The sequence below is a fragment of the Amphibalanus amphitrite genome, unplaced genomic scaffold (genome assembly GCF_019059575.1).
Source record: "Amphibalanus amphitrite isolate SeventyFive unplaced genomic scaffold, NRLGWU_Aamphi_draft 000857F_arrow, whole genome shotgun sequence".
Classification (NCBI taxonomy): Eukaryota; Metazoa; Arthropoda; class Thecostraca; order Balanomorpha; family Balanidae; genus Amphibalanus; species Amphibalanus amphitrite.
In genome coordinates this window covers 106,228-133,789 of record NW_024882351.1, presented here as the reverse complement: position 1 = coordinate 133,789, position 27,562 = coordinate 106,228, and the positions used below count along the sequence as shown (strand labels likewise).

Below are 27,562 nucleotides of genomic sequence, written 5' to 3'. Positions count from 1 at the left end.
TGGCAGCCGCGGGTAACAGCCGCGTTTACATAGGGATAGTTGCAAGCCTCTAGCTCCGCCTGTGATGTTGCAAAACATGCCAATGACGCTTTGCAATTTACACATGTTATATATATATATATATATATATATATATATATATATATATATATATATATATATATATATATATATATATATATATATATATATATATATATATATATATACAGGGGCGTCGTTTTGTATATGCCTGGGAGTGCCCGAGCACTACCAATGTTCAGCTGAGCACTACCAATGTGTTGTTGAGCACTACCAACATTTTTCTTCACTTATTGAGAAAATTGCATTCAAACATGTCATACAAATAAAATGAATGAGGTTCTTATATAAAATCAGTATAAATATAAAATCATATAAAATGAGGTTCTTATATAAAATCAACATGATAGCAAGTAACTTCAATGGTAAGTGGTAACTATTGATGAAAATCTATAGACTTACTCCACAAGTAGATTGAATTTGAATTGGTTGACCAATTCAATCTTCTTGTAGCGTACCTAAGTCCATAAATTTCCATCAATACATTACCTAGGTATCATTTTCACTTTCCACATCATGTCATTACGTCAAGTAATTTCAAGTTATGTGGTACCTACCTACCTACCTACCTACCAAGTTTCACAATAATATATATATATATATATATATATATATATATATATATATATATATATATATATATATATATATATATATATATATATATATATATATATATATATATATATATATATATAGAATGTGTATATATATAGAATATATATATATATATATATATATATATATATATATATATATATATATATATATATATATATATAGATATAGATATAGAGAGATAGGGAGAGAAAGGTATCGCAATTTACTTGTAAAAACACCGCTAATTATTCAGTACCTATAATGTCAAGGTTGTGAAAAACCGTTTTAACAACGTGTTGGCGACCACCAGCTGACAACGTGAACAGTCCAAGTGTTAAAATATGTCAAATTTAACGATGAAAACTGAATATGCGCATTGAAAGTCAAAGGAAATGCATTATATGGCCATATATGTCACCATGCATTATCAAAATATAATGCTGCAAGTGCGCGGTTGCTGCAACGTACCAATAAAACGTTGTCACGACGTTTTACCACGACTTTCGGACCAAACCATGGCTTCACAACGTTCAGAACGTTGCTACAACGTAATTAAAACGTAATTTCGCAACTTACCGAAACACGACATTGTGACAACGTTGTAGTAACGTTTCCTGTTAGCTGGGTTTCTAGGACTTTTGTTCGATCTGAAAGGTGGGGCCAAAAGATAGTATGGCCCCACCTTTCAGCACCAAAGGGGGGGCCATGGCCCCCGTGGACCCCCCTGGGACCGCCAGTGGATGCAATGACCAATGAGTTCACTGCGACGGAAAAGACCGCCAACAGTCGGCAGGCTCACCCAGAGCTCCCACCCACACCACATGAATAAGGATTCAAGTTTTGAAAACATGTAAAATCATGAGAATGTTTTTGGTATTAAGCGTAAAAAAACAGTTCTTTTTTATACGACAGCAAGACCTAAGAATTTTATAATTACCAATTACCTTAGGACAGACAGACGAGACAGACAGCGCTCTCCGTGGGGCACCGAGACTGTCATGTTGTAGAAAAAGAAAAACACAGCAATCGCCACGAGTTTTACGATTTGGACAGCTATTTTACCACAACCTTGAAATCAAGTAAATAAACGCAGAGGCTACGATAGTGGCGCAGGCAATTTTCATTTTCAAATGCTTATATTTTGGTTTTATTAACATTTTCACGAAAATATCCAGAGAATATTACATATAGCATTTCGTTACCGATATAAGTGTAAACCCATCAGTCGTAACAGCATAGATATATCTATGCATAACAATATGAATAGTTTGAACTCCTCTCACCAGCATAGCTACCCATCATCATTGATGCAATTTCAATTCTAGTTTCATCGGGCTGAATCATGGAATCGATGTGTGGTAAATGCATGTAAAAGTTGGATAAATTGCATCGGAATTTGTCTTTTGAGATTACTCATAACTTAACATATGAAATCTCCTTTTAGTGAAAAAACTCTAGAAAATACAGATTACAACTTGGGTGCCATGGTAACTGGCTAGAGCCTAGAGTAGAGGAGAGCCCTTTTTACAGCCCCTTAAAAGAAACTTCCTAAGTCTCTTGTTTTGTAACTCCAGATAAAGTTTTCGCTAGAAACGTGAAGGTTCCCTCCCTACCTACTTAGTCCCTACTCCCTAGCGTTTTCATTTTAGGAATACGAATGCGATTAGCATCGCAACGTGCTGTAATGCAACTATCTGACGCTTCCTGTCATCTTACAACATCTTACCAACATCTATATCAACAACATCTTACCTGGCAATCTGAGAAATATACCTACCATTTATTTTACACTAGAGGCAGGTATTGAGTTTTTTTTTTGTATAAAAGAGCCCTAGTTGCAGTCACTATGTTTCGTACCTAACAGTTGTCACTGTCATTGCAAGGGACAGTTTAGTGTTTCTGTCACCATCGGTATGGTGCTGGTCTGCTTCTCGGCAGAAAAGGTATCTTGCTCACTTCACCCATGAGAGGCTGAAGGAAGCCAGCTAGTAGTTTTGATATTTGACAAATTTGTGCTACATTGCTGACTGGTAAATAGATGGTAACTGAACAGTTCCTTGAATTCACACACATCAGCTAGCATTTTGCAGGACAATGCTAACCATGTTTTTTTTATTCCAGATTTTATGAGTTGATTTGGTATCAGTTAAGACTCAAGAGACATGAGCTGCTGGACAGAGAAGCCTTGGCCAGCCTCCCGCTCTGAGGTTTGACTGTTCAGTGTTGACTGGCCAGTCTCCACGCCGGCCCCAGCTCCACTCCCCCTCGCCACTCCCCAGTCCTCGCCATGCGCTCGTGTCCCCCGGAGGACGACGAGGACTGGGGTCTCTGCTCGGACCTGGACGACTCCGAGGAGGAGGTCGGGCTGCGCCAGGCCGGCGGGCCGCTCCGCTGCTGGCAGAGGGCCGGCTTCAAGCGGCTGACAATCGACGAGCGCCGGCCGCCGGCCGTGCTGCCGGCGCGGTACTCGGTCAGCGCCTGTTGCGCCGTCTGCGGCCGCCGGCCCGGCGCCGGACACCCGCTGGCGCCGCTGTTCGACGACACCAGCTTCGTCAGCATGGCCGACGTGGTGAAGGACGTGGTCGGACTGGAGTTCTCCGTCAGCACCAACCCGCACGAGAACGTCATGTGCGGCGACTGCCGCGGCCACCTGCTGGCGCTGCACACCATGCGCGGCTGGCTGGCCGCCCTGCAGAGACAGTTTGTCCGGATGGTGGTCTGTACCAACAGCGGACGGCGCAGCGCCAAAATACTCGTACCGAAGGCGTACCGCGGTGTGGACTTTTTCAGCCGTGAGGCGCCCTTCCTCGAGCTGCTGGAGAGCAGTGGTCGTACGGTGGATGCAGTGACTCGAACAGAGCCAGGGCGGCAGAGAGCGGGTGAAGCGGGGACGGTAGGTGAGAGTGAGGACACCTCCGGGGTAGTGTCGGGTGCAGACAGTGAGCGGGTGACACGGACGGACCAAAGGATCACTGAGTGTGGGGTGGATGACTCGGAACAGTGTCAGACAGGCGCGGCGCAGCCCAGTGTGACGAGCAGTGACGCGGTGGGTGATGGCGAGACGCAGAACCTGCTCGATGATGCTCCACCGGTAGTGGGCGAGACTGTGACAGTCGTGGAGAGCGGACAATCCTCGGATATGGCTGTTGACGAGGCGCATCAGAAGGAGGTTCCTTCAGCATTGCGGCCACAACCCCTGCACCAGCCTGAGGAGCTGACGGGGTCCCCACAGCAGCAGCAGTCGCCGTCTTTTCGTCCCTCCGAACCACCGCTCCACCTGTCTCTGCCGCAGTCCGCTTCTGACCTTCACCAGCCTCCGTCCTCTCTGCATCGCGCCGCTCTCACCCAGCCGCCAGAGCCTCCTCAGTCCGCCCCGGCCGCCCCCTCCACCCCGCCGCGGCCGGCGGCGACCGGTGCAGACGCCACAGACCCGGCCGGGCTGCTGGACCCGTTCGAGGAGTACTCCATCAGTGACCTGCTGGTGCTGCGCTCTCCGCTGGCCGCCCGACCGCCCGCCGCCCCAGAGGGACCGCCGCCAGCCAAACTGAAGAAGATCGCTCCCAAGATTGATCGAAGAGATCTGCCACCGCAGCCGCCGCCCATCGTTCTTAATGTAAGTGAGGACGGACTACATGCAATAAATTAAAACACCGTCCGCTTTGTGTGTATAATCATACCGATTTGACTAGGTTCTCAGTTGTTAGGATTTGTCTGCATATGGTCAGTTTATTTTTAGATTGTACCGGCCAATAGCCATTCGGGTAAAGCCATTATCGTGGATCAGCCTAGGTGGTAGTGTGATCATCACTCGTAGCGGGCTGATTTAAACCTCGCTCCGTTTCAGATAATGGCGGTGTCGGCTCCGGTCCAGGCCACCCCCAATTTCAAGGCGATCGTGCCCCGGCGGCCGGAGGACGACAGCCACCACCCCCGGGCCGTGGCCGGCGCGCCGACAGAGCCCGGTCGGCGATCGCAGCGCCGCCTAGCGGCCACCGCCAGAGACTCGCGCCGTCAGCGCCGGGCCTTGGACGTCGGGCCAGCGCCGCCGGCACTGCCGTCACAGCAGCAGCATCAACAGCATCAGCAGCACCACCACCAGCATCATCATCAGCAGCAGCAGCAGCCTCAGCACGAACGGCACCGGGACCCGGCCGGGTACCCCGAGCCGATGGTGTTCTTTAATCCTGACGGCAGCATCCCGGCGCCGCCGTACAGTGCGCAGGTGGAGGCTGAGACGGCCGGTATGGCGGCGGCGGGCGAGTACACTCAGCTGCAGACTGTGCCGCCGGAGCAGCCGCCCCCGCCCCCGCCCCCGCCCCCGCCGGAGCAGGCCGCGCCGCCACCGAGTGAGTACAGACACTCGGGTGCATTCGCGGTGTCACACAGTGAGATGGGCTGCTATGATGCGGACTACACCATATATTTGGATCAGGGAGTGCCGGAGGAACACGATAGCACCCACCAGAGGCAGGAGACTGCTCAGGAGCGACCGGGCCGAGAGCACTCGTCGGCAGCGCCGCAGGCGGCCGCTGTGGAAAGGTCAAGTGCGTCGGACACTCACCAGGTGTCTCTAAAGAATAGTTCAGAGAGCGATTCTCTGTATAGAGAGGTGCCTCGGATCTGCAAACCGTGCGGGGTGCCAATCAGCTACGAGATGATTCAGGTGCGGAAACATTTGGTGGAGTTTCACATGAGCCTGGAGAGGAACGACTTGACGGGGAGCACCCTGTACCGGTGCCGCGCCTGCCCGGCCAAGGTGAGTACCGACTTCCGAGTACTGGCTACTGAGTACCGGGGAGCATGGGTGTGGATTTCCGCTCAGTTTTGGGTGCCCGGGCGCAGCAAACCCGTCGTCGTCCTAGCGGTGCCCTTGACCCGCGCCGTTTGTAGTGGCTCCAAAGCCAAGCCAGTGTGGAATTGGGTGAGCTCGGGCACCCCCAACTCGGCGGAAATCCACAGTCCACGCCCACGTCCGTGCCGGGAAGCATGCTATTCCCCCCCCCCCCCTCGGCGGCATGTGCACGGCGTCAGCGTGTACCATAATCCGCGGAAATCTTCCAAATTCGAGTGGACTCTGTCGGAAATTTCGGATGTTTTAATGCGGTGTTATTCATAAGAAGGCACTGAAATCCATGGAATGAAGTTTGCTCTGCTGTCAATGCTCTCTGACAAGTCTTTACTGGCTTGCCTGTTGTCTACCAGCCGATAAATTGCACGATCCTTCTCTGAAATATTTAAATAGTCTTATATCTACGGTTCGGTTTGCAGTTTCTCCTTGATTCCTCCACGACTTCGTGTTCCCTTTGATCTGGTTTCTGGTTGATGGCGTGTCAAGGTATCTGATGACGGCCAAGTAACTGTTCCCTCACGGCTCACGATGAACGATGCCAAGTCGCTGACCTATGTGCTGCCCTTTCGTCTCTGAGCCTGTTTAATTGATCCGCCGTTCGCCTTTGCCAGTCCCGATCCGTCTTCGTTCCCCGTGGGGCGCTCGGTGCCGCGGTCCCAATTAATGGACGTCTCACATGATAGCAGACTCTCCTCCGCACCGGGCCCGTGTAATAGCAACAGATGACAGTGATTACGAGCCGCGCCAACTCGCCGTATGAGGCGCGCCTCGTTATGGATGCAGCATTATGACGGAGCGGTCGACTTCCACGAACAGGCCGTCGCCGAGTCAAGTTTCGATGGCTCGAGTTTTGTTCATGAGATTCGGACTAACTAGCGTCGTGATTGCGTCCCCGGTTATTAGATCGAACTGAGTTCCATTTGGTGAGTAGGTGATTGAGTGCTGGACACGTTGTGAATTTATTACGTGGGTTGTGAACTTCTCAGTTGGTGACTTCCGGACTTGTGGACTGTACGTCTATAGCGAATTATTTCCGTCTCAGCAATATGTGAACGTATTGCGGGCAGCTCATGACCTGGTACAACGTCTTAATCGCTGACCGGTTGACCTGGGTCGACATAAGCCATCGCCCACTTGTACCCCAGGCCAGCGGAAGTAGCTTGACGACTTCATTGGTTACTAACTGGTGATTCAACAGCAAAATTACAGAGCAACACTGATGAAATGGATAGCATGCGCCCTTGGTAAAGCCGACCACACTTAATACATATATTTAACTTCCACACTGCCACACACTTGCACACTGCAGTGCCTATAGTTGGCATAGCACGGGCCCAGAATGGGGCTTATTCCCTATTATTTACCGAAGCGTTGCACTCTGAGCAATGGTCTGGTCGCATCAGCAGTCAATGGACGGCAAATGCTTTGAACTTTACCTACATATAGGTGGCATTAACAAAAAGTCATTTCAGTACTTATATAATGTTTCCAACATTAGTTCCGCCGCATAAAACTATGCCCGCGTGCTACGGAACTAAAAGCGGCGGATGGCAAGTGACATTTAAATGTCAGTCATGCTCATAGCCAAGCGCAAAGGTAAAACAAGAAACATTGCGTCACAATGTCATGTTATGGCCATTCGGAATGCCGAAACAATATTGGAATGGCACTGTCACAAAAAGGACAGCGACAATATTTGCCCAGGTCTCGTATTGGTTCTTGCTTATTATATATTTATGGTCTATGGACCTTACCTTGGTGGAAAATAGCCATTGGAAATGGCTATTGCTCTATGTGATCGGCTTTGGTCTTGTATTTTTTCTATCCTTCATTTATTGCAGTCATCATTAAAATGTTTCAAATCATGATAGTGTATTTTTTTTTTTGAAGATGCACTGCATTAATTATCATAAATACTAAGTTCCTACCACCGTCCTATTGTCTCTTCTTCGACAAAACATTTACAAGATTTCAACTGCCGAAGTGTTGCTTCAATGTGGTGAACTTCCATTTCACTACTAGTCAAACCCGCCTGGCCTGTCTTTATGCTGACGCGGCAGCCGGAACTGTCGCCGACATAAGCACGCATGTCGCAGTCGACACAAAAAGAGCCCGGCCTGGACCGTGAATCATGGCCACAGAGCGTCGTCCACTCTCTCGGCCTGCGGGCCATATCTTACCTAGCGTCCATACATCTTTTCTTATTGGCCTGACTGGGCGGCTTTGGCGGGCGGCCGGGCGCTGCGTGCCCTCCTAAATGTCGACACGGAGTGCGCCCAGGCCACTCTCCCGCCGACCGCCGACCGACCGTGAGCTGATTTGTGGCTGAGAGTTTAGCCATCTGTTTGGAGAGAGAGAGGAACCGGCCGCGGTCGCCCCCCCCCCCACCCCCCACCCCCGGCAGGCAGATTGCAGCTTCCGCACGAAACCGCGCCCGAGCCGCGCCCGGGGATTCGGCTCTGCATTCAGTAAACACGGGGCCGCAGCGCCGTGGTAGTAAAACGACAGCACAGCCCTCAAAGTGGACTTGATTTAGCGTTTGCGCGCCTGGCTTTTGGCCAACATCGAGATGAAATGCGGCATTTGTGAGTTGTCGGCTCGTTCGGGCGAGTCGTATGCTAGTTTTTTCTAGTACTAGGGATGTTACATTCGTCGGAATATTCTGTTAGGCACTCAGCGGAGATAGCGTTTCGGGGAACCCGGAATTTTTGCATTGTCAATAATTGACATTACAGCGATCTTACATTGTAAGACTGAGTAGCTATCCACTTCTCAGTGAAGCTCATTGAAGTGCATTGTTGCTCTGTGTATGTTTATTGTTCATCATCGTTCCCATATTCGCCACAAAGTTTTTGTTCCAAACGTTCTACGGTTGCAGCTATTCGGTTGTTTTCACCCGACTAGCTACGATGTTGTCACGTTTTCCTTCTCACACACCCATGCAAACAGGCAACAGCCTTCCGCAGGCTTCCCCTCCCCCACCTCTCATCCTCCTGCAGTCTGTGCAACCCCCCCCCCCCGCTGAGGCCTGACCTCCACCATCGGTGACTGTGCGTGTTGGCACGCGGCGCCACCGCCGGACCGCCGACATCCTCCAACTTTAGGGACGCGGCCGCGGCCGGCGCCGCTCCCAGCCCGGCCCGGTCCGGTTCGCCGCGACCGGCACGGGGTCAGGTCACGCGAGACGGGCTTCCGAGCCGACATTTCAGCGCAGACATTCAGTCAATATGCTGCCGCTCGGCCGGACGGGCCCAACAGGCCCTTGACCTTCTGAGGAGCGACGGGCCTGCCGAGCATCCGGCGCTGGGGGGAGGGGAGGCTCCAGACGGGCGCCCCGGGGCGGGGAGGCGGCGGTGGTGTCTTGTCGGGGATACCAAGACGGTCGATGGAGTCGTCAAGTTTGACAAAAAAGTATCGTCTTTGTCTGTTTTGATTTCGGGCGTTTCGGTCGAAGCGACCACTTCATGCCCTTTCGTCTTAATGGGTCAGCAAAGTTGCTCCTACCGCACACCGTATACCTACAATATTTATCTCCAATCCTGACCCCGATTCTAGAATCGCTCCCAGCGCCCTTCCCAGCACCCACACTGCGCAGTCCACTCACAGTCCACCCCTCAGTCCCCACCGACCGCCTCCGTCCGTTCAGCAGGCTGTATCCCCCGCTGACAGACGAGTGTCATCGCCGTCGTGCGCGGCCGCCGGGCCCGGGCCGGCTCGGCGGCTGGTTAGCCGCGCCGCACGTGAGGCCACTGCCGATGCCCGGCGCGGCCTCTGAACGGAGCGGAGCGGCCTCTGAACGGACTGCCGGACATCACCTGTCTCCATCAGTTGAGAGTTGAGACCGGCCGCAGAAATGGCCTGCGTGGGACGGTCAAAGAGGGTCGGCCCCAGCGGCGCCGCGCTATTCTCGGCACAACGGGCACTGGCAAAGGGCACGGCAGTCGTTAATTTCACAAATATGTTGAGTGATTATTGTGGACGATTTTTAAAGGTTATTTCTTATTTAGTGGTCGGACCAGTCTGTGCGGTCTAATGACAGGTAAAAAGAAAAGACTGCCTTCCAATGCCACTGCTCCGATGCGTTCTGAGAAATCTAATGATCCTTCTTTCTCAATGTGCGCGCTTTCAACTTCAGATGAGGACAATTGCACAAAGAGATCTAACGCCGTTATAGTACATTTTTGTTGTCTTTTTGCTCCCCCATGCATTATTCTTACATGCTCGGTGGTGTACAAACACCACACAGATGACATTTCTGGCGCGGCCGGGCGCCGCCAGGCTCCCTTTCATCTTGCGGTCCGTCGTCTAATTGTATTAGGGCCGGCCGCGCTCCGGCATTAAATAGTTTGTTTGGGCGCGACCTCGCCTCTCGGCCTCTGCTAGCTGGCGCCTCGGCAGCGGCGGCCGGCCGACCGGCCCGGCACACCGTTCCAAACGAGCTGAGTTGGACGACTGACGGACAGCAGCGCCCGTCACCGCGGCATGGTGACCTCTGGTGCGCCTTTGGGGGCCATTTCACTTTGTTTTGCATTCTATCTACACTGTTACCTTGCCTCATTCAAGTGCCATAGTTTATGACATTGGCTCGTACCTTTCACTCCCACACGAATTCCCACCGACACACTTTTGAGTTTGTTTCTTGTAGGCGAACTTCCTAACTTCCTATTTCCTAACGCCCACACCTGAGCCGAGCCAGGGTGCATTCCAATCACGCTTCTGGGAAATGTTTGAGACGACACCTGGCTCGGCTGGCGTCGTCGAGAGGCGTCGGTGTCGACTTTTCTTTGTCGCCCTCCTGAGGGCGCACGGAGCTCCGGCACGCGCCGCAGCCGCCGGCGGCGACGGATGGCGATCGACCTGGCGGCGCCCGTTTGACTCGGTCGACTGTTGTCGTCGAGTGCTCGATCTCGACGATTGTGGCAGGTCTCTAGTTGGAGTTCTTTTGACACAGTCTCGGGCGGGTGTGAAGGATGAGGGCGCCGCCGCCGCCGCCGCCGCGCCAGGGCGAAGTTGTAAATTGTGATGGGTGTGGGTGTGGTGTGGTGGGTGGGTGCCTTTGGGTTGATGTTTGCCGCGCCACTGAATTTGAAATGTTTTATTCATCGGTGCGGGGCGATAAGGTTGCGGCTCATTTCAAACAGGTGGAGTTATGGCTAAATTATGATATTTCGCCGTACTCATAAATGTCGCTGTCGTCACCTGTGGAAACAAATAATGGATGGCCCGCAGTAAGCACTCGCTTTGATAGCCATGAGTCAGTTTTGGGCTTAATTAAAACCACTCTGAAGATTTGTGATAATATTTCCTTAGTTGTTAAAAATTGTTTAAAGCGTCTCGTTCCCGTTATAAGGAAATGTTAAAAAAGCCAAGGCTTAGACAAGATTCTTACGTTGTTCACGTATTATTTATTTGGTACCTATTTGTTTGTTTTAGAAGTTAGCTGTTGTTCCTGTTTTTTTTTTAGATTTAGGTGAAATAACTTATTGTCTCACCTCACCCTTCCATGCTTTTGTTGATAAATGTTGCATACATTAGAGCACTAGTCTGGTGAAGATTGCTAATATTATTATATCTATTTTAACAGCGCACACGGCATGACACAGTCAGAGTCATTGTCACGCATGATTCATAAGGTTCACCATTATTCATGTCCTCAGCAATATATTATCGCCGTTTCCATTTATGCGCCGCAACCCATGGCCTGGTTTGCACGCCCTGTCCAGCGCGGAGAATAGCATCACGCATCCTTAGCTGCATTTATCCTATAGCCGAGCCCGTTTTGCGACCACTTCCGTCACTGGCGGCTACAAATGGTAGTCACCGCCTCACCACAATGGCTGGGCGCCTTTGGTGCTCGGCCGAACGTACGGGCGGCGCAGCCGGACGGCAATTACTCTGCTCAGTGCGGGGAGGGAGAATGTACCGTCCTCTGACGCCATGAATTCCTATGGCGGGCCGTCGCAGCTGCGCCCCGCGCCGCGAGCGACGGACGCCCGACTGGGAACGGCCCGCAGACGGCGCGACGGCCCGCTAAAATCGGCCCGCCGGGGCGTCTCGGCCGTGTCGGGAACGGTTTGTTGGTTCGGCACACGGCGGGTACGGCTCCGACGGCAGATGTTTGCGCCGGGAACTACCCGAGCTGGAATTAGAGGGAAGCTCGGCAATGAACCCCGCACCACGCCAGTGCTGTGGGGGATATTGCCGTGCTGTATGGAATATTACGGCCACAAATCGTCGGTTCTATTAGCGCTGAAATCAGGCTAGAAGGACAATGTTTGGAGCGTATACGGAAGTGGTATGCATCAAGTTGTGCACTGTACTGTGCATTCCGATCATAGGCGGCGGAACGGGAAGGGCACTGGGGCACCGTGCCCCTTTTTATTTTGGCATTTTAACATTAACCCTATGGGCGTTGCATGGAAAGAATGGGACCAAAAGTCGGCAGTGCCCCCCCCCCCTTTAATTGAAGATGTTCCGCCGCTACTGATTCCGATATCTGTCCTGCAGGCTGCCATTCGCGTATTGAGCTGGTACGCTTTCACAAACCCCTGTTTTCAGTGGAGCAGTAGAGCACCCAATGCCGGGGTCACAAGATGGCTTCTCTGCCACGAGCCCCATTCGCTGCGGTAGTGCAAATTTAATGCGCTTGTTTTGTCCAGAAACCTGCGGCCAGGGTCGTTCCCAGAGCTTAGCGCGTGCTATTCCCTTCGGATGAATATCCCACGACTCCCGACAGGTAATGTCGGTCCGTGCCTACCGTGGCCCGGCGGGTCATTGGTGCGTGCGATTGTTCTCATCTGTCGCGAGGTTTAACGAGCGTAGTGGTCGGTAAGTGTACAATTTAATGACAATAAGTCTATCCCAGTCGCGCTGGGTGAATGCCTTGCATGGTAAGGGCGTTACCGGCGTGTGATGGGATATCGCTGAACCCAATCGTGACTGGTAGTGCTGAGGTGCATGGTCGCGTCGGGGATCGTAGGAGACGTGCTCCAGTCACTGTCTAGCTGTCCACCGTCTACCTTCTGCCGGCCGTCGTACTCAGCAATGTTTACGTCGTCCACCGTTCTCCACCCTTCTTTCAACGTCCACTGTCCACCGTCCACCGTCCTCTGTCCACCGACCACCGTCCACCGTCCACTGTCCACCGTCCACCGTCCATTGTTGGCCACCCTCTATCCACCGCCCACCATCCGGCGTCCACCGTCCACCGTCCACCGTCCATTGTTGGCCACCCTCTATCCACCGCCCACCATCCGGCGTCCACCGTCCACCGTCCACCGTCCATTGTTGGCCACCCTCCATCCACCGCCCTCCATCCGGCGTCCACCACGGGCAATGTAATACGCGGCACGGCCGATTGCCGGCGCTTTCCGGCTGAAATATGGCAGGGTAATGCCGGTCGGATTAAATTCTCCCGGCCGGTATTCGGGCAAATTCTGTTTGGCTCTGGTGACTCGGAATTTAGTCGGCAGCGGTCGACTGTGGCGGTGGCGGTGGCGACAGAGTCTAGGCCAGCCCCGGCCGGCGACCAGGCACGCTAACATAATCAGCGTCCGGCTGAGCGTTTCGCGGAACCTCGGGGGAGGTGCAGCGGCCCGTCCGAGTCGCTAGTCGTGATCGACGCGCGCTGGAGACCCGTCAGAGCCGACCGAAAAAGTGACCCGGATCTGTCCGTCTGTCGGGGGAGATGTAAGGCCGCGCGACGCACCCCGCTTTTACGTTTGAAATGGGAAGGTTTTGTAGTTTGATTAAATGACTTCACCTACAGATCCCTCTGGATGGGTTCTGTTGCCTGTTGGTACCATTCACCCTGAACGATCAGTCTTGGTAAACCTTTGCTAACAAGATGAACACCGTATCGGCACCATTTGTTCTGGTTAGCGACGATTGCGCAACTATCTGCATAGTCTGGCATTTAAAGGCGGGTGTGAACACCACGGCTCCTCAAACGCCGACTGATGTTAACCTGGCAAAATATACCTACCTTTGGGCTACAGTAGAGACAAAGGTGAACGTGAACGATTGTTTTCTGCTGATTAGGATTTACCACCCGTGCATCGCGCTCCGCGTTCACCACTGCATTGGCACGCTGTACCGCATTACAGTCGTGTGTTGCGGGACAGCCTACTTTTCAGGCTTCCACCGCGCGGCGGACCGGCCGGCTTCCCGTCGGCGCCCGGCTCGACGAGAAGGTAGGTATGATAGGCGAATGCGGACCACCGAGTATCGGATGGGCCGTCTGAGGCCTTCAGATGTGCAAAGAGATGGTGGTTTTACGTGTTGACAATAACATTTTTTATAGGTACGACGAGAAACGCTTCGGATGGAGGAAAGGTCGGATATGCTCAAACGTATCGCATCGGGCGCCGGAAGTGGATCGTATGCTCCTACTCTGGTTATTAGGGCCTCCCTTTTAAATGCCATTTGATTCATTGGTTTACATCTTCTGTGAATTTGGGCTTCGTTAAACATACATTTGATCAATGACTGACATTCCGGTTGTGCGCAGAAGTTTGAGTGTTCTTGGCAATCTGTATTTCACTTAGCAGTATCAACTCTCTGAAGCACTCGGCAACAAAACTCATACAGCACAGTTCGGAATCATTGTCGCTCTCTGCCTAACGACGGAAGTTAACGTGGTATTCGGCGCTTCCAAACCTACCAGACAGTGATTCTAGAAGTACCCGGAATCCCTGCCTAGCTCGGTCTCTCATCAGGTAACTATCCCCGGCCGACTTTGATGTTGTCGAAATCTAATCTGTCGTTACCGATTGGTGTCCGGCGCAGTTCTGCGGGCCCCCATCGGCACGCTTTCACCGCCGCTGGGGACACTCAGGTAATCATTTAGCGCACATACTCGACGGCGAGCGCTGCGCGTCCGGGCCGCTAACTCTGTAGGATTGGGACCACATTTGTAGCGCTCCTCAGTTCGTAGGTCGTTGCTTCTCAAGTGGAGTTGAAATACCGGTCTGCGATTGGTATACTAGAGGCACGAGGTGGTCCGTCGCCCACCTGCTACCGGCTGGTGTTTGAAGTCGGCTGCCAGCCCGGTCGGCGGCGGTGCCGGAGCCCAATTCCTCCGCGCGGCTGAGCTAAAAGTCCAATCGCATTCCGTTGTGGCGTGTGAAGGCAATATGCAGCTTCCCGTCCGGTGTGAAAGGCTGCGGAACGGCCGGGGATGAGCGGCGACGACGGCCGTCGCTTCTGTCGCCGACCAACAAATGGCGCGGCGGCGGCGGCGCGCCGCCAACCAATCTCGCGGCTTCCAGTGCACAAAAACGGCGACTGCAGCTGGCGATGGGCTCCGGTGGCCGGTCGGGGGCGACCTGAGGCGCGGCCTGGACGCGGCAGGTTCACCTCAGGGACGGCTCGACTGGAAACTCAGCGGCGGTAACGGTCGCGGCGGCGGTGGTTTGAAACACGACACGGCCACGGCTGTGGCGCTCTGCGCGGCTCGCGCTGCAGATGGGTGTTGCCACGTCGTCATTGGTCCTCTTCATGCTCTGTCGGTAATGCTGTTTTCTGGTGCGGCCAAGTTGGCTGGCATTGTTTGCTGCCGGGATTTGGCGAGTGAATTTGTGCCCGGAGTGGCTCTCTGCCTCGTATCACCGGGGCGGCTGCGTGTGCGCCGACGCGCCGGAAAAGTTTGCCGTTGTTTGGGTGACTGCGAGATCAGTATTCCTGGGCTGAGCCCGCCGGGCCTTTCTTTCGCTGCTTCTCGGCACGTTGGCAGCGGGTTAGTAAATAAATAAGCCAACTTGTCAAACTTGAGAAGCCTGCTGTCGTCCTGATTGAATGAAGGGACTGTTTTATCATTTTGGTGCGGAGATGGTGGTGCCAGAGAGGAAGTTTTTCTTTGCAGAATAATCTGGGGCAAGGTAATTATTTTTTTCCAGTGAAGACATGCAGGTACCGTGTTTCTTATTCGTGGGAGATTATGCTTTAAGTAATGCCATGCTACTATATTTCGTTATCTCTCTTTTCATTTGGAAATAGCGAAAACGTTATACTGAAAAACGTTTCTGCTCCCCTTCCTACCCAAAAGTCTTTATATGGAAAATGTCTGGGCTTCTTCGAATATGGCACTATTTTTTAGAACACTTGATCGATTCGTTCGTTTGTTTCGTCATTGACAACGCTCCGTTTCCTTTGTTCGCACTGCCCATCATACGTTCATACATCAAAGAGAGGTCCGTTGCTAGTCAGCGTCTAAAGCTCTGTCCTAAGGGCAGTAGCGACGTCATATAATTGAATGTCTCCAGCAGACTACATTTCATCGGAGACCTGCTTTGTCCTCTGCCGATCACAAATGTAGTTATGGGTGTGTAATGGCTGCAAATTGATTACACCCTAAAACACACTGATATCACAGGCGGCACCGGACTCACAGCCACCTCATGTTGTCCGAACAGAGACATCCTGTATAGGTAAGTGGCTAATGTTCTCGGAAAACCTTGTTATTGTACACCCAGCCGCGGTCCATTAGCGTTGTTTGTGCGTACCTCGGGACACCTTGGTTGTTCCGCTGGCCGGCCGCGTGACCTCACCGGTCCGCGGAGCGCCCACCCACACGATCGGTGTGACTGGGCGCGTCTGTGGCGGCCAGGTTTCCGAGTGGCTCGGTCGGGGCGTCCACGGGTTCCGGTCCGGTGATGGCGGCCACGCCCGGCTGAAGTGGGTGACCGCCGTCCGTCCTGGTGTTCCGGGACGGCGGGACCGTTACTCTGTGTACCGGTGACGGTAACTCGGCGGGCGCGGCCGTCGCCGGCGTCCCGGGGCTCGTCACTCCCGGAGTCCCCCATGACCCGGTGGAACCCGCCCCCACCCCACCCGCTCCCGTCCGGCCCAGGGGCGACTGTCAGCGGACACCGGCCGCACAGAATCGACAGTCCCAGTGGCATTTCGTGTCAGCGTTATGTAACGCGGCGCTGATGCGTAGCCGTCGAACTTGGCGTGGCTGGGGAGACCTTTAATAAAACTGTGCTCTGTTAAACATAGTACGCATTCCACCGGGGGTTAATAGCGCGTCAATGCTCCAGGTCGTGTGATCTCTAAAGTTCACTGTTCAGTACCGCAGGCATGCGAGTGCGACGCCACCAATCCTCCGCCAGACTGGATTGTCGGCCATTCCGTCTGCGCCGAATACAGGCCGATTTCATGGAGCGTGAAGGCCAGCCAATGTTGCCGCCTCTCCGACACAGCAGCATATGTACGAATGTCTGTCAGTGCCGGACGCGTGCTGCCGACACCTCCCATCAGGCAGAGCCGATCGGTTTCACGCCGGTTAGCCTTTGGTGCCGGACAATATTGCGTTCAGTGGGCGGACGCATTCCTCCATGACAGCTCAGTGACTTTTCACCGCAATTTCGCGGAGAAAGCGCCGGTGGTGTCGAGTTGTGCCGTCCGGAGGCTGGTGTCTCGGTGCGATTTTACCGTTCACGGTCAGGCTGGGGTACGCACCGGTCTCTGGTGGCTGTGAAAGTATTACGGCCGAGTTCAGCACCCGATGAACTCAGCTCATTAAGCAGACACGTGGTTTAGGCACCGCCCACGGCACCTGCGCCGGCTGTCAGGTCTCAGCCCTTCGTGACGGCTGGTGATTGATGGTGTTAGTTGGCGGCTCGTCCCAGTTCGGGGCCGTGGGTTAAACGCTGCTCACCGGCCGCCGAAAACGACTGCCCGGCCGCGCTGAACCGCGGGAGTGGGGTGGTGGTGTTTGCCCAGCTATTGGACTGAGAGCTGGATTATCCGGATGGATAGACGTCGTCTGACGACCTCGACCTCGACCCGCTGATTTGGCTGGACGGCTGCGGGGTTTTATGCTGGTATTAACGGCATATTTCACGTCCGCTGACATTTGAAAATCAACGAGCCTCTGAGAACACTTGGCTTTAATTCTGTGAAATTTCTAATGAATTATTCTAATTTGGAGTCCCTCTGAAATGTCCATCGGAATTTTCTGGATTTTATCATATGTGGGCTGATGAAAATTCAGGTATCATACTTTCAAAACTGTCAAACGTAACAAGGATAGATTGGGTCAACTTATAATTCAGTGAATCGTGCCAAGGCTGCAAACGTTAACTTTAGATTTCTGCATAAATTCCCAGGTTGGAATGGACGACTCTTGACCTTTGCGCTTTCATCGCTTAAACCGAGACTGAAGCGAGTAGCGTGTGTACTGTGTGTAGTGTGTAGTGTGGCTGGATGGTACCTTGGCGGCTCGGTGATTGTGTTTGACGCGCCTCGCCTGAAGTGATCCAGCGTTGTATCGACCAATTTTGTCACAAAAAAAACCATGGGCTACATTCTTTTGTGGCATATTGCTATAAAACGAAATAGTGACGTGATTTTTTAATTGAATTAGATGCGATGTTTATCTACAATACCAAGTAGGACGTGCGAAGCTGTTATCCTCTATTTACACTATAAAAATATAGTTTGTATAAAATATAATAGTTATCTCATTAAAAAATTTAATCGAACACTCGCCCCGCACCACCGCTGTCCCGACGGGTCACACTCGGACCGACCCGCATGGGTGGGCCGTCGTGTCCCGCGCCCACCGAACATTTGTCGGAGACGCTCGGGGCGCAATATCGGCGGCGCGTGCGGCGAACGTGACGCGCCAGGATCGTCATCGACATCTCGTCGGCCGTTTGTCTCTGCCGACGCACGACGGTGGCGGCGGATAAACTGCGTCTCCCAGGCGCCGGGCGACGCGTCCTTCCGACGTGTCAGCCCCCCCCCCCTCCTCCATCCCCGGCTGCTGGCTGCTCTGGTGTGAGAGAGCTTTCGAAGATTTTTCCGAGCCGTATTGGTTGAGTGGATTTGACGCCGATAAAAGGAATATGCAAAATGCGTCTGACAGGACGTTGAGGCTCATTTACAGTTTGATGAAGTGATGCGAGGATGCGAAAAGGTCTTTGGAGATAAGTATCTTGCGTGACAGGCATGGTGTGATTTTCTATTTGATGAGAATTTTCAGTCGTTTGACGATACGTTTTACATCGCACTGCAGCGTTGCCTGTATCTGTTATCCGTCATTGAATTTTACATCGAATGCTTGTGATTATTGGCTCGCACATTTTCGGGTCAGTCAAATGTTAAGCACCTCTTAATCGACTATATTGTGGTGAAATGCTCACATGTTACTGAAAGCTATTGATTTATGTCCAATGATGACTATGATTGGGGCTTAAGGGCATCTCACCCACAATTGTAATATGGCGCGGAGGATTTATACCATCACAAATGGACGTCGAGTATATCCAACCAAATTGTTAAGTCCGGGTGATGGCGGAAATCAATGTGAACTACCTGCGCATTACGCAAGTCCCACCGCATCCATCGATTGAACACTTACGTAACGGTGCGAACGTCCCAAGTAACAAGGAGACGTTTTCGCGTGTTTTCCATACCCCACGTCTGTCTTGCCACGGTAGCGTGCATCTTCGTTAATTCTGCCTTTGAAGCTCGCCCATTCGGAGAACTCAGTAGGCTCGGTCGACATCTGTCCGGGTCGCGACGATCGACTGGTCGGCGCACCTGTCGTGTCCGCGATCGACTGGTTAGAGCTGACCTGTCCGCGATCGACTGGTCAGAGCTGACCTGACCTGTCCGCGACCGACTGGTCGGCGCACCTGACGTGTCCGCGATCGACTGGTCAGAGCTGACCTGACCTGTCCGCCGCTCGGTCCGCTCGTCACCGGTCCGCGGTAATGGGCAGGGTCCGGCCGCCGGCGCTCGCGTGGCCGGCGTCCGTTTCGGCGCGGCGCAGCGTCGTCCGTGGTCGTCGTTTGTCATCGACAGCGACGGACCACGTGGTACGAGCCGGTCACGACGGCGCCGGCTCACGTGCGCCGCTCGAACTCATCTTTATTCGTGGCGGCCGGACAGTGCCGTGTCGGTGGGCCCTTACCCGCCGCTCAATGGCGGCTTTGTGGGTGCAGGGCAGAGCTACCTCCGCCCCCGGCCGCCCGTGGCCGAGCCGCCGGCGCTCAGCGCCGTGTCTGCTTTGAATTGGGCCTCGCCGGTTGTTTTTTCGCTGCCTGTTTGGGCGTATTCAGAAGTATGTATCGCTGTCGGGCCGGCGTCCATTGAAGCGCGCTCTGCCGAACGCTTTATTCAAAAGCGGACAAATTGGCACTGTCTGAAGTGGGCCCGGCTGCGTCCCGGGCGCGATGGAGGCGGTATTATAACCCATGATGAGGACATTATAATGGAAATGCGTCCTTGTGCGTTAGTGATTCATTGTGCCACTGAGCGTCTTTTGACAGCGAGCCTCGAGCGGGAAACGCATTTTGTCGTGTCACGCTACTGCCGTTCCGCTGATAAATGGCGTGGTTGGGTTCGTGTCGAAGAGCCGAAACTATCTGTTGGGTTATTTCCGACCGGTTCTCGGCCATTACCTGAAGCCCACGGATCGTCATACCTCACAATAAAAACGTAGAGGATGGAAGGGAGTCGATTTGACACCTAACCGCGCTACTTGGAAACAGCCTGCGGTGTGCCGATCTTATCAAGCTGTTTTTGCTCTATACGGGGTTCCGGCTTGGGCTGATTAGTGCTCACGGCTATTAGCATGTCCATTGCTGAGTATGATGCTGAGTGTACTTATTGCTGAGTCATTGACGAGTATGATGTCCATCAAACTGTCCGTTCTCAGTTTCCCTAACTTCTCTCGCCTTTATGACTCGTTTAGTGAAAGTTAACGATAACGTTTCCGCTTCTGTGCTTAAATTATTACGAGCGAGCGAGCGCAGCGAGCGAAGTGAGTCTTTTCAATATAACGGAAAAATCTCAGTATGAGCGGCCCGGCCCGGCCCGGCCTGTAACGCTTTTGAGAGGCTTATATCTCAGCAATCGCTGGACCGATTGGCCTGCGGTCTTTTTTGTTGGGTAGCCCCATCCCTTCTACCCCGTAATTGACTACTTTTGATACATCTCAGTGACCGTCGTGGCACGTGCCACGTGAAAAGTCAAGGGTGTTCAAGCTGTTTTGCAAAAGTAGTGATTTTGAGAGGCTCATATCTCAGCAGCTGCTTGGGCGATTGACTTGCGGTAATTTTTGTAGGGTAGCAGCATCCCTTCTACCCAAAATAGGATACTCTCGATGCATGTGGGTCACCCCCAGTGCACGTGCAAAATACAACAATAAGAGGTGCCAAATTTGTTCCCATTTCAGTAACTCGGTAATTACTGGGGCGATTTCGCTGAAACTTGGTATACAGGTAGGCACCCACCAGGCAATGCATTCCCATGTGTTGCGGTAAGGGTGCTACTGCACGTGCGCACGTGCAGGGGGCGTTTCCAGATCTCGAGAACGGCTGGGCCGATTGCGCTCAAATTTGGTACACGGTTGGGGACCAGTTAGTAGGGTGCCGTGCAAAAGTCATTTTGGACCCCGTTTGCACGTGCGCACGTGCAGAATGCCGCTTCCAGATCTCAGGAACGGCTGGGCCGATTGCGTTCAAAATTGGCACACCGCTAGCGACCGGTTAGAAGGGTGCTTTGCGCAAGCCCGTTGGAAGCACCCTCTCGCCCTTCCGCACGTGCAGGGCTCACTATCTCGCTCGCTCGTTCTTCGCCCAAAAGGCGTTTTACTGGTAGGTAATTCCCATAATGACACACGTCTCCCTACTCGCATGCCACCCGTCTTTTCTTTTGGACATCACCCGTGTGTACCTGTCACCGTCTGACACGTCGATTCTATATCTTTCCAGATCACTGCCTACCCGTAACTGACCGCCTGGTCCACTGCCTGCCCGTCACTTACCGACCGGTTCACTGTACCCGTCACTGACCGTTGCCCCCCCCCCCCCGCGGACAGTCCACGTCGCTCGAGTCGCTGCGGAAACACTTCAGCACGACGCACGTGCGCGCCGCGGCGGTGGCGTGCGGCCGCTGCGAGCAGCTCTTCTCCAACCTGGAGGCTGTGCAGCATCACATCCGCAGGAAACACCCGCGTGAGTACCGAGACTCCGCAGTACTGTCCGCTTGAGTTCGGGCCCAGGCCGTGCGCCGCCGCCCAGACTGATATCTAATGTGCCATGCTCCATTCATTTTGTCGCGGCTCCTGTCATTTTCACAACCTGGTTTGCTATGGTTCGGTCTCAATCTTCTGGGGTATCAGAGAGTGTGGAGCTTTACGGGAATCTCCGGATGTGCCTTCTCTCCAGGGGTTGAGTCAGTTGATAGATTGGTTAGACCTCCAGTTTCACGGTAGAACTTTCTGGTTGATTATGTTCCTGCAAAGTTAACTCAGTTCCATACGGATGCCTCTCACCACAATACGGCGGCACGGAAACGATCTTCCTTTGTTTTCATCAACAAGTAGATGATAAAATAATTAAATCTCGGCGGGCTCATAAGCCTCTCACCCGGTGCGGTGGCGGGGAGTTATTTGCGCTGTTGGGGGGGGGGGGGGGGGCGCCGCGTCTGTCTGTTTCCGTCTCAGTCGCCGCCGGCGGGCCCGGTCTGATGTGTCGGCGCGGGGCCATCGCGGGCCGCCGGGACGGATTCATTGCAGTCATCGAGTTTAAAAGGCGGCCAGTCGTCCTCTAATTGTTCTCCCGTCGCTGTCGTTTGCATGGAAATGCGGCGGATGAGAGCGGACGGCCCGTCGCCGGCCCCGAGGCGCTGTCATCAAACGTTACGGCGTATACGGAGGCGGTGGGTAGTCACAGGATGCTGGGAGTCGCTCCGTCACGGTGGGGGGGGGGGGGTGGGGGGGAGGGCTGCTCCGTCGTGGTAGGGGAAGTGTTCCGTCATAGGGAAGGGGTTTCCCTTCCAGTGTAGCTTTATTCATTGACTAAGGTCAATGTCGTTGATCGTGTCGTCGCTATTTTCACACGCAATTTATTATTGAACTGTCTGAAGTAAGCTGGGCGACTCTCTCCTCTCCACTCTGAAGTAACTATTCAGTCTACTTGCCCCTGATGGTCCAGTCCCGGGATTTGTTCATTCTCCAGTCACCGGGCCCGTCCGCTGGTCACCCCTCTGCCCGGTGACCGGCCTTGCCTCTACTATGACCCAGCCGCCGACCTGCTGTGACCGTCTGACACGGTGTGATCGATCCGGGGGCGCAGACGGCCGCTCCGGCTCCTTTCGCGCGCTATCGGTCACCGGGCCGTCCGGACGGTGACGTCGCCGGCGGCCGGAGTGTCTGAGGGAGTTCGTGACACAGTCTGTGACACGGAATAGTTCTGACACCGATACTGAGGCACACGGACACGGCACCGAGCCTGACACCACACCGACACCGACGAGACACGGTTCTGACATCGCGCTGTCCTGACACTGGCTTGTCCTCGCTCTGACATATTCCATAACACCACCACACCGTTCTGACACGGACACTTGACACACACACACACTTGACACGGATCTGACACAACATGAGGCAAAAATAGTGACTCACTGACCCGATGTCATCCCTGAGTCGATAGGACATCGATTCTAAGTCGACGGAACATCGACCAAACACCAGTCTAAGATTGAGCGGCCACCGACCCGGAATCGACTTGTCACCGATCTGATACGAATGTAACACGGATCTGACACTAGTGCCAGTTTGCTCCTGCTAAGCTTTCTCGCAACGCGCATTCCTGTCTTGATTCGCTTGCTGTCGCTCAAAGGCTGGATTCGCTCAAAAATATTGTGTAAGTCCAACATTGCGTCAATTAGCGCAGAAATGACTTATTGACCCAATTCCTCAAGAATCCGGCCTTGTATGGTGTTTTTTTTTCTCGCAGAAATAACTCATTGTCCGTTGCTAATACCAAAAGGATCCAGTAATGTATGATGTAACTGATCCTGCCTGAATTGATCCGTATCAGTTCATACCGTTTTTCCACTGGAGGCCGATTCCGTAATGCCAGTTGGACCTTTTCTTCTGCGTAGGTAGTCATACTCGCAAATTTTGCATGAATTGTAGATTCGCAAAATCAGCAGCTGTTGTCGCAGAGAGATGAAGCATTACTTGATGTGAATTAGCCCCTAGTGAAGAAACTGGGATGGAATTCTCCCTTTTGAACTTGATAGCTGATGACTCGTCACAACATCGTACCGTTTCTGAGATTGCGTGGAAGATTGAAGCTGTAAATGACATTGGCGTTGTCGTCGCCGCGAACACGCCACCCCCTGTCGTGTCCCGGCGTGAGCTGCCGTGACCGCTGCCGCAGCCGTTTCGAACAGTCACATTTCCCGTCACGGCCGTTATATCTCATCGAGCGTCACGCCGCGCGCGCTGTCACGCAGCCGGTGTCACACCACCGCGCTGTTGTCGCGCGCTCCGTCACCGCGGGGAGTCGGCCGGCCGAGCCGGATCGACCTGCTGCCGGCATCGACGTTCTGTCTTGTGTCGTGGCGTGGCTGCGTCATCTAATGTAGTTGGCCGGTAAATACCAAGGCGGGTCGCCGGCGGCCGCCGCGGCGCTCGGGGAAACGTTTCGTGACACGGTCTCCGTGACTGACGGTCCCGTGTCAGGTCAGTGGGACGGGAGGCTCCAAAGACTGCCCGACGGTTCATGGCCGTGAGCCTGCTCCTGTTGCTTCAACGAAGCCACTTTGCCGGCGGTGTTGTGTCGGCATTGGTCTCATGTCGGCTGTTTTCCGGGAGCTGTCTGTCGGGGGAGGGCGGGCGGTGTCCCCGGAGGCCGCTATTAGGTCTCACCGAGCGCGCCTTGTCGCGTCGCCGTATTATTTCCGCCGTCACCCGGCGGTGAGGGCCGCGCGCGGGGCGGGCCCCGGTGACCCATCCTTCCTCCTTCCCGCTTCTCTCCGTCCCGCTCTCCCCGATGGAGCTGGCCAGGCCGCCAGATGCCTATGCAAATGTACGCTGCCTCGGCTGCTGCGGTATTTTTTCTTCGCTGCCGGCGCCGGGCGCGTGACAAAAGGCTGCAGAGCGCCGCCGACGTGTGGCATTATTGCGGCCGAGAGGAGCGATGGGAAGTGAAATGGCTGTCCTGTTTGTCGGCGGCTTGTCGGCAGGCTGTCAGCCGGCGACCGGCAGCCGAGCGCCGGTCAGCCCGACGGATTACGGTCGGGTATACACTAGCCCGCAGAGTAAGGCATGTGAGTAGAAGCTGGCAAGTCGGCGGTTTGTAAGTCAACCGTAGTACGGCCGTCCTACACGTAATGTCTGGCAAGAAAACAAATCAATTAATATTATGGAAATGCGAATGGGTAACGTAAACTATTCTTCGAAGGCCAAATATGTAGGAAATTTGCCCTTTGAAACATCAATAGCACCTTCTGCTGAGCAATTTTAATAGAGAAATTAGCTTTAGAAAATCGATCACTCTGCGGTCTGAATTACCGGCGCCGGGCCGCTCTGTGCTCGGCCATTTGCGGTGTGGCCGGCTGTGATCAGTTAACCGTGACCGCCGCGACGTTAGGCGACCGGCGCCGTCCATTCATGTGCGCCGAACCGCCTCAGAAGCCGCACAGGGGCACACGGCTCTCAAAGCGGCCCTGATTGCGCCGGCAGACGGCGGAATTTGTCCAACGGCGCTCCAATCAGTCGGCCTCTGATGTAGATTCGGGCACAGGTCGCCCGCGGGGCATCAAACTCTGACCTATGATCGGATCAATGGCCATCCTAAATCGTGAAGCCCAGCGGGTGTTATCCAACTATAGGCATCTTCCATACCACCGGGATAGAAATGTGCAGCGTGTCGGTGGAACCTCCTCGCTGATTATCTCTGTTGCTGTTTTTACTGGTTTTGTTTGAGTACGTGTGGACGGCTAGTCTGGTTTTCTGAGGGATAAGTTATGAGCGCATTAGGAAACTGGCAGCCTGCGCGCCAAGCGCCCGTAATTCATTCGTCCTGTTGTGCGGGCCCGGGAGTATAAGAAGCCACAGGTCGGCGAATAGGGTGGGAATGTGAAGCAAAGATAGCTGTATCTCGATTATGGATCACCTGACAGTCATTTGTGATGACTTAATAGCTATTGTGTATCGTGGGGTTTGTTTCTTTCTCAGACTATCGACTGTCCGGGATTTCCCTACTATCAGGCTATGTGCTGCATGCACTCCGAAAGGCATGGTTTTGTTTTGTTTACCTTTTTCATTCGGACTCTTGCTCTCGGATGGCTTGATTAACGTTGCTCTGAGCACCCGTTGCACCCTACATAGACAATACATATCACAACCAGTGTAATCACCACTTCTCTCCGTCTCCCCAGGTCGGACCGAGTGCCCCGAGTGCGGTCTGAGCTTCCTCACGGCTCGCTCCCTGCTTATTCACCGGACCAAGACGCACCAGACGAAGGAGTCGCCCGCCGCGCACCGCCAGTCGCCGCCGCCGCCGTCGCTGCCTCCTGTCGCTGATGAGGTGACCATCGGCACGAGCGGGTAAGCGCGGGGTCGGTTAGACACCTGCTGATGATAGTGAACATGTGTTGAATGGTAATTTGAACGATTTTATGTTGTGAAACAAGTGTGTGGGTTGAAGTTTGGACAGGATGGCTGTTTGGACTATTGACGGAATGTCTTGTGGCGTCGTACCTCGTAAGCCTGGATATCGAGGTATTGGACTTGTTCCAATGTGTAACATTCCTTTTAGATGGCTGTGACTTTGATCTTGACTCGCTGTTAGGTCTGTCGTTATTTGTCTTCTCATGAAACGGGTTATTATTATCATTTTCTCGTGAGTTGTATCAATAAAATGGTATTTTGCGCTAGAATGACTGGTGTATGGTACATGCGTCGCTCCCAGCCCATTGAAGTGACTTTCAGTCAAGTTGAATGCGTTCAGGACGCATGCGCTTGTTATGATTTTGAATGAAATAAAACCTTTTGATAAAATACGCAGTTGCAAGGTATTCTCAGAGTCGTGATACACTGTGTCTTTCCGTGTAGTATGTACCTACATACATACTGACGGCCTACAAAGAACTTCTAAACTGACAATAATAAACGAATTATTTTATTGACTCATCCATACATCCCTCTCTCTAGACATGCCTTTCAACCCATTGGACGTTTTCTAACATCCGGTGCACTCTATGGGGAGCATCGTATTCACTCGCTACTTCGTTTCTTGAGGTTTTACCGCAAGAAGAGAGGTGCGCTGCCGGAGAGCATCCCACGCCTTTCATGGTCGGTATCATTCAACGAAACCGTGCCCTCTCTGCTCGCTTTGACTATATATCGGGTATGAGTGCTGACGCACAGAAAAAAAAACGACCTCTGGTTAGTGGTTAGTGGCGCTTCAGAACAGCGCACACGGGAAATTATCCTTTTATTGCTACCAACAGCGCTACCGTCAAACACCTTTCAGTCCGCCCGACCCGTTAGACACCGGTCACAAATGTCCTCCAATCGTCGGGGAAGGCTGACTACCTTCTCGTCACACTTTCGGACAGATCATCCACTCCAAAGTGGCGAAAAAGCCCGCGACCTTCCGACCCCATAAACCCTCCGACTGGTGAGAGTGACGACCGGGGTCCACCGTGCGTCATCCGGGGGGGGAGAGGGGGGGGGGCTCCAGATGACGCCAACAGCCGGCTGGCCAATCGGTCACTCCGAGTGCTGATGCGACACTCAGCACGGCCAGGCGTGGGAGGGAGAGGCGGGTCACCGGCGCCTCTGCGACCGGAGAGCGGGGCGCAAGACGGGTTGGGAGGCGTCGAGCTGCGGTGATTGGAGGAGCAATGGAGTGACTGGGGCTGGATGTGGTGTGATCCACGATTGGGCTGAATGATAACTACGAGTAGGATAAACGTTCAACATTATACTGAAGTGGTTGGTGATGTGTACCCGTAGGTGCGTGTCAGTTGTAGCTATTGGTAGTGGTGAGAGTGCATGGGGTCGCTAACTTCGTCTGGTGTGAGAGTTACGTAACTAAGAGCGAAATGAAAACTACAAATTGCAGCGAAATTGATTAAAAACCAAAATGATAATGTAATTGATGCACATCGGATGACAATGCATTGTACCATGATACACCCCAAACCACATTAGCAGCGTGGGTCGCATTGATTAATGCGCGTCGATTGGGGCCGATATGAATGCGTTAGTGCTCA

General features: G+C 53.2%; 1 protein-coding gene across 6 annotated transcripts; it reads left to right on the top strand.

Moving 5' to 3' along the window:
* The first annotated feature begins 1,741 nt into the window (after positions 1-1,741).
* On the top strand, positions 1,742-26,397 carry LOC122367203 (arginine-glutamic acid dipeptide repeats protein-like). 6 transcript variants are annotated; one of them, XM_043340101.1, is made up of 5 exons: positions 1,742-1,760; positions 2,803-4,294; positions 4,526-5,437; positions 21,363-21,498; positions 25,721-26,397. In XM_043340101.1, exons 2-5 carry the CDS (start codon positions 2,969-2,971, stop codon positions 25,891-25,893), a joined length of 2,547 nt encoding a protein of 848 aa, XP_043196036.1. In that variant the 5' UTR covers positions 1,742-1,760; positions 2,803-2,968; the 3' UTR covers positions 25,894-26,397. The 6 variants fall into 6 exon arrangements, with proteins under 6 accessions (XP_043196036.1, XP_043196035.1, XP_043196038.1 ...); XM_043340100.1 differs by lacking the exon at positions 1,742-1,760 and adding an exon at positions 1,796-1,825; XM_043340099.1 differs by lacking the exon at positions 1,742-1,760 and adding an exon at positions 1,843-2,045.
* Positions 26,398-27,562: the final 1,165 nt, after the last annotated feature.

What these genes read in the sequence shown, in the direction of transcription:
- LOC122367203 (XM_043340101.1), top strand. Translation starts at nt 2,969, where the DNA reads ATGCGCTCGTGTCCCCCGGAGGACGACGAGGACTGGGGTCTCTGCTCG. An exon ending in CGCCGCCCATCGTTCTTAAT is followed by an intron (nt 4,295 to 4,525) that starts GTAAGTGAGGAC and finishes GCTCCGTTTCAG; the next exon opens with ATAATGGCGGTGTCGGCTCC. An exon ending in GCCGCGCCTGCCCGGCCAAG is followed by an intron (nt 5,438 to 21,362) that starts GTGAGTACCGAC and finishes CCCCGCGGACAG; the next exon opens with TCCACGTCGCTCGAGTCGCT.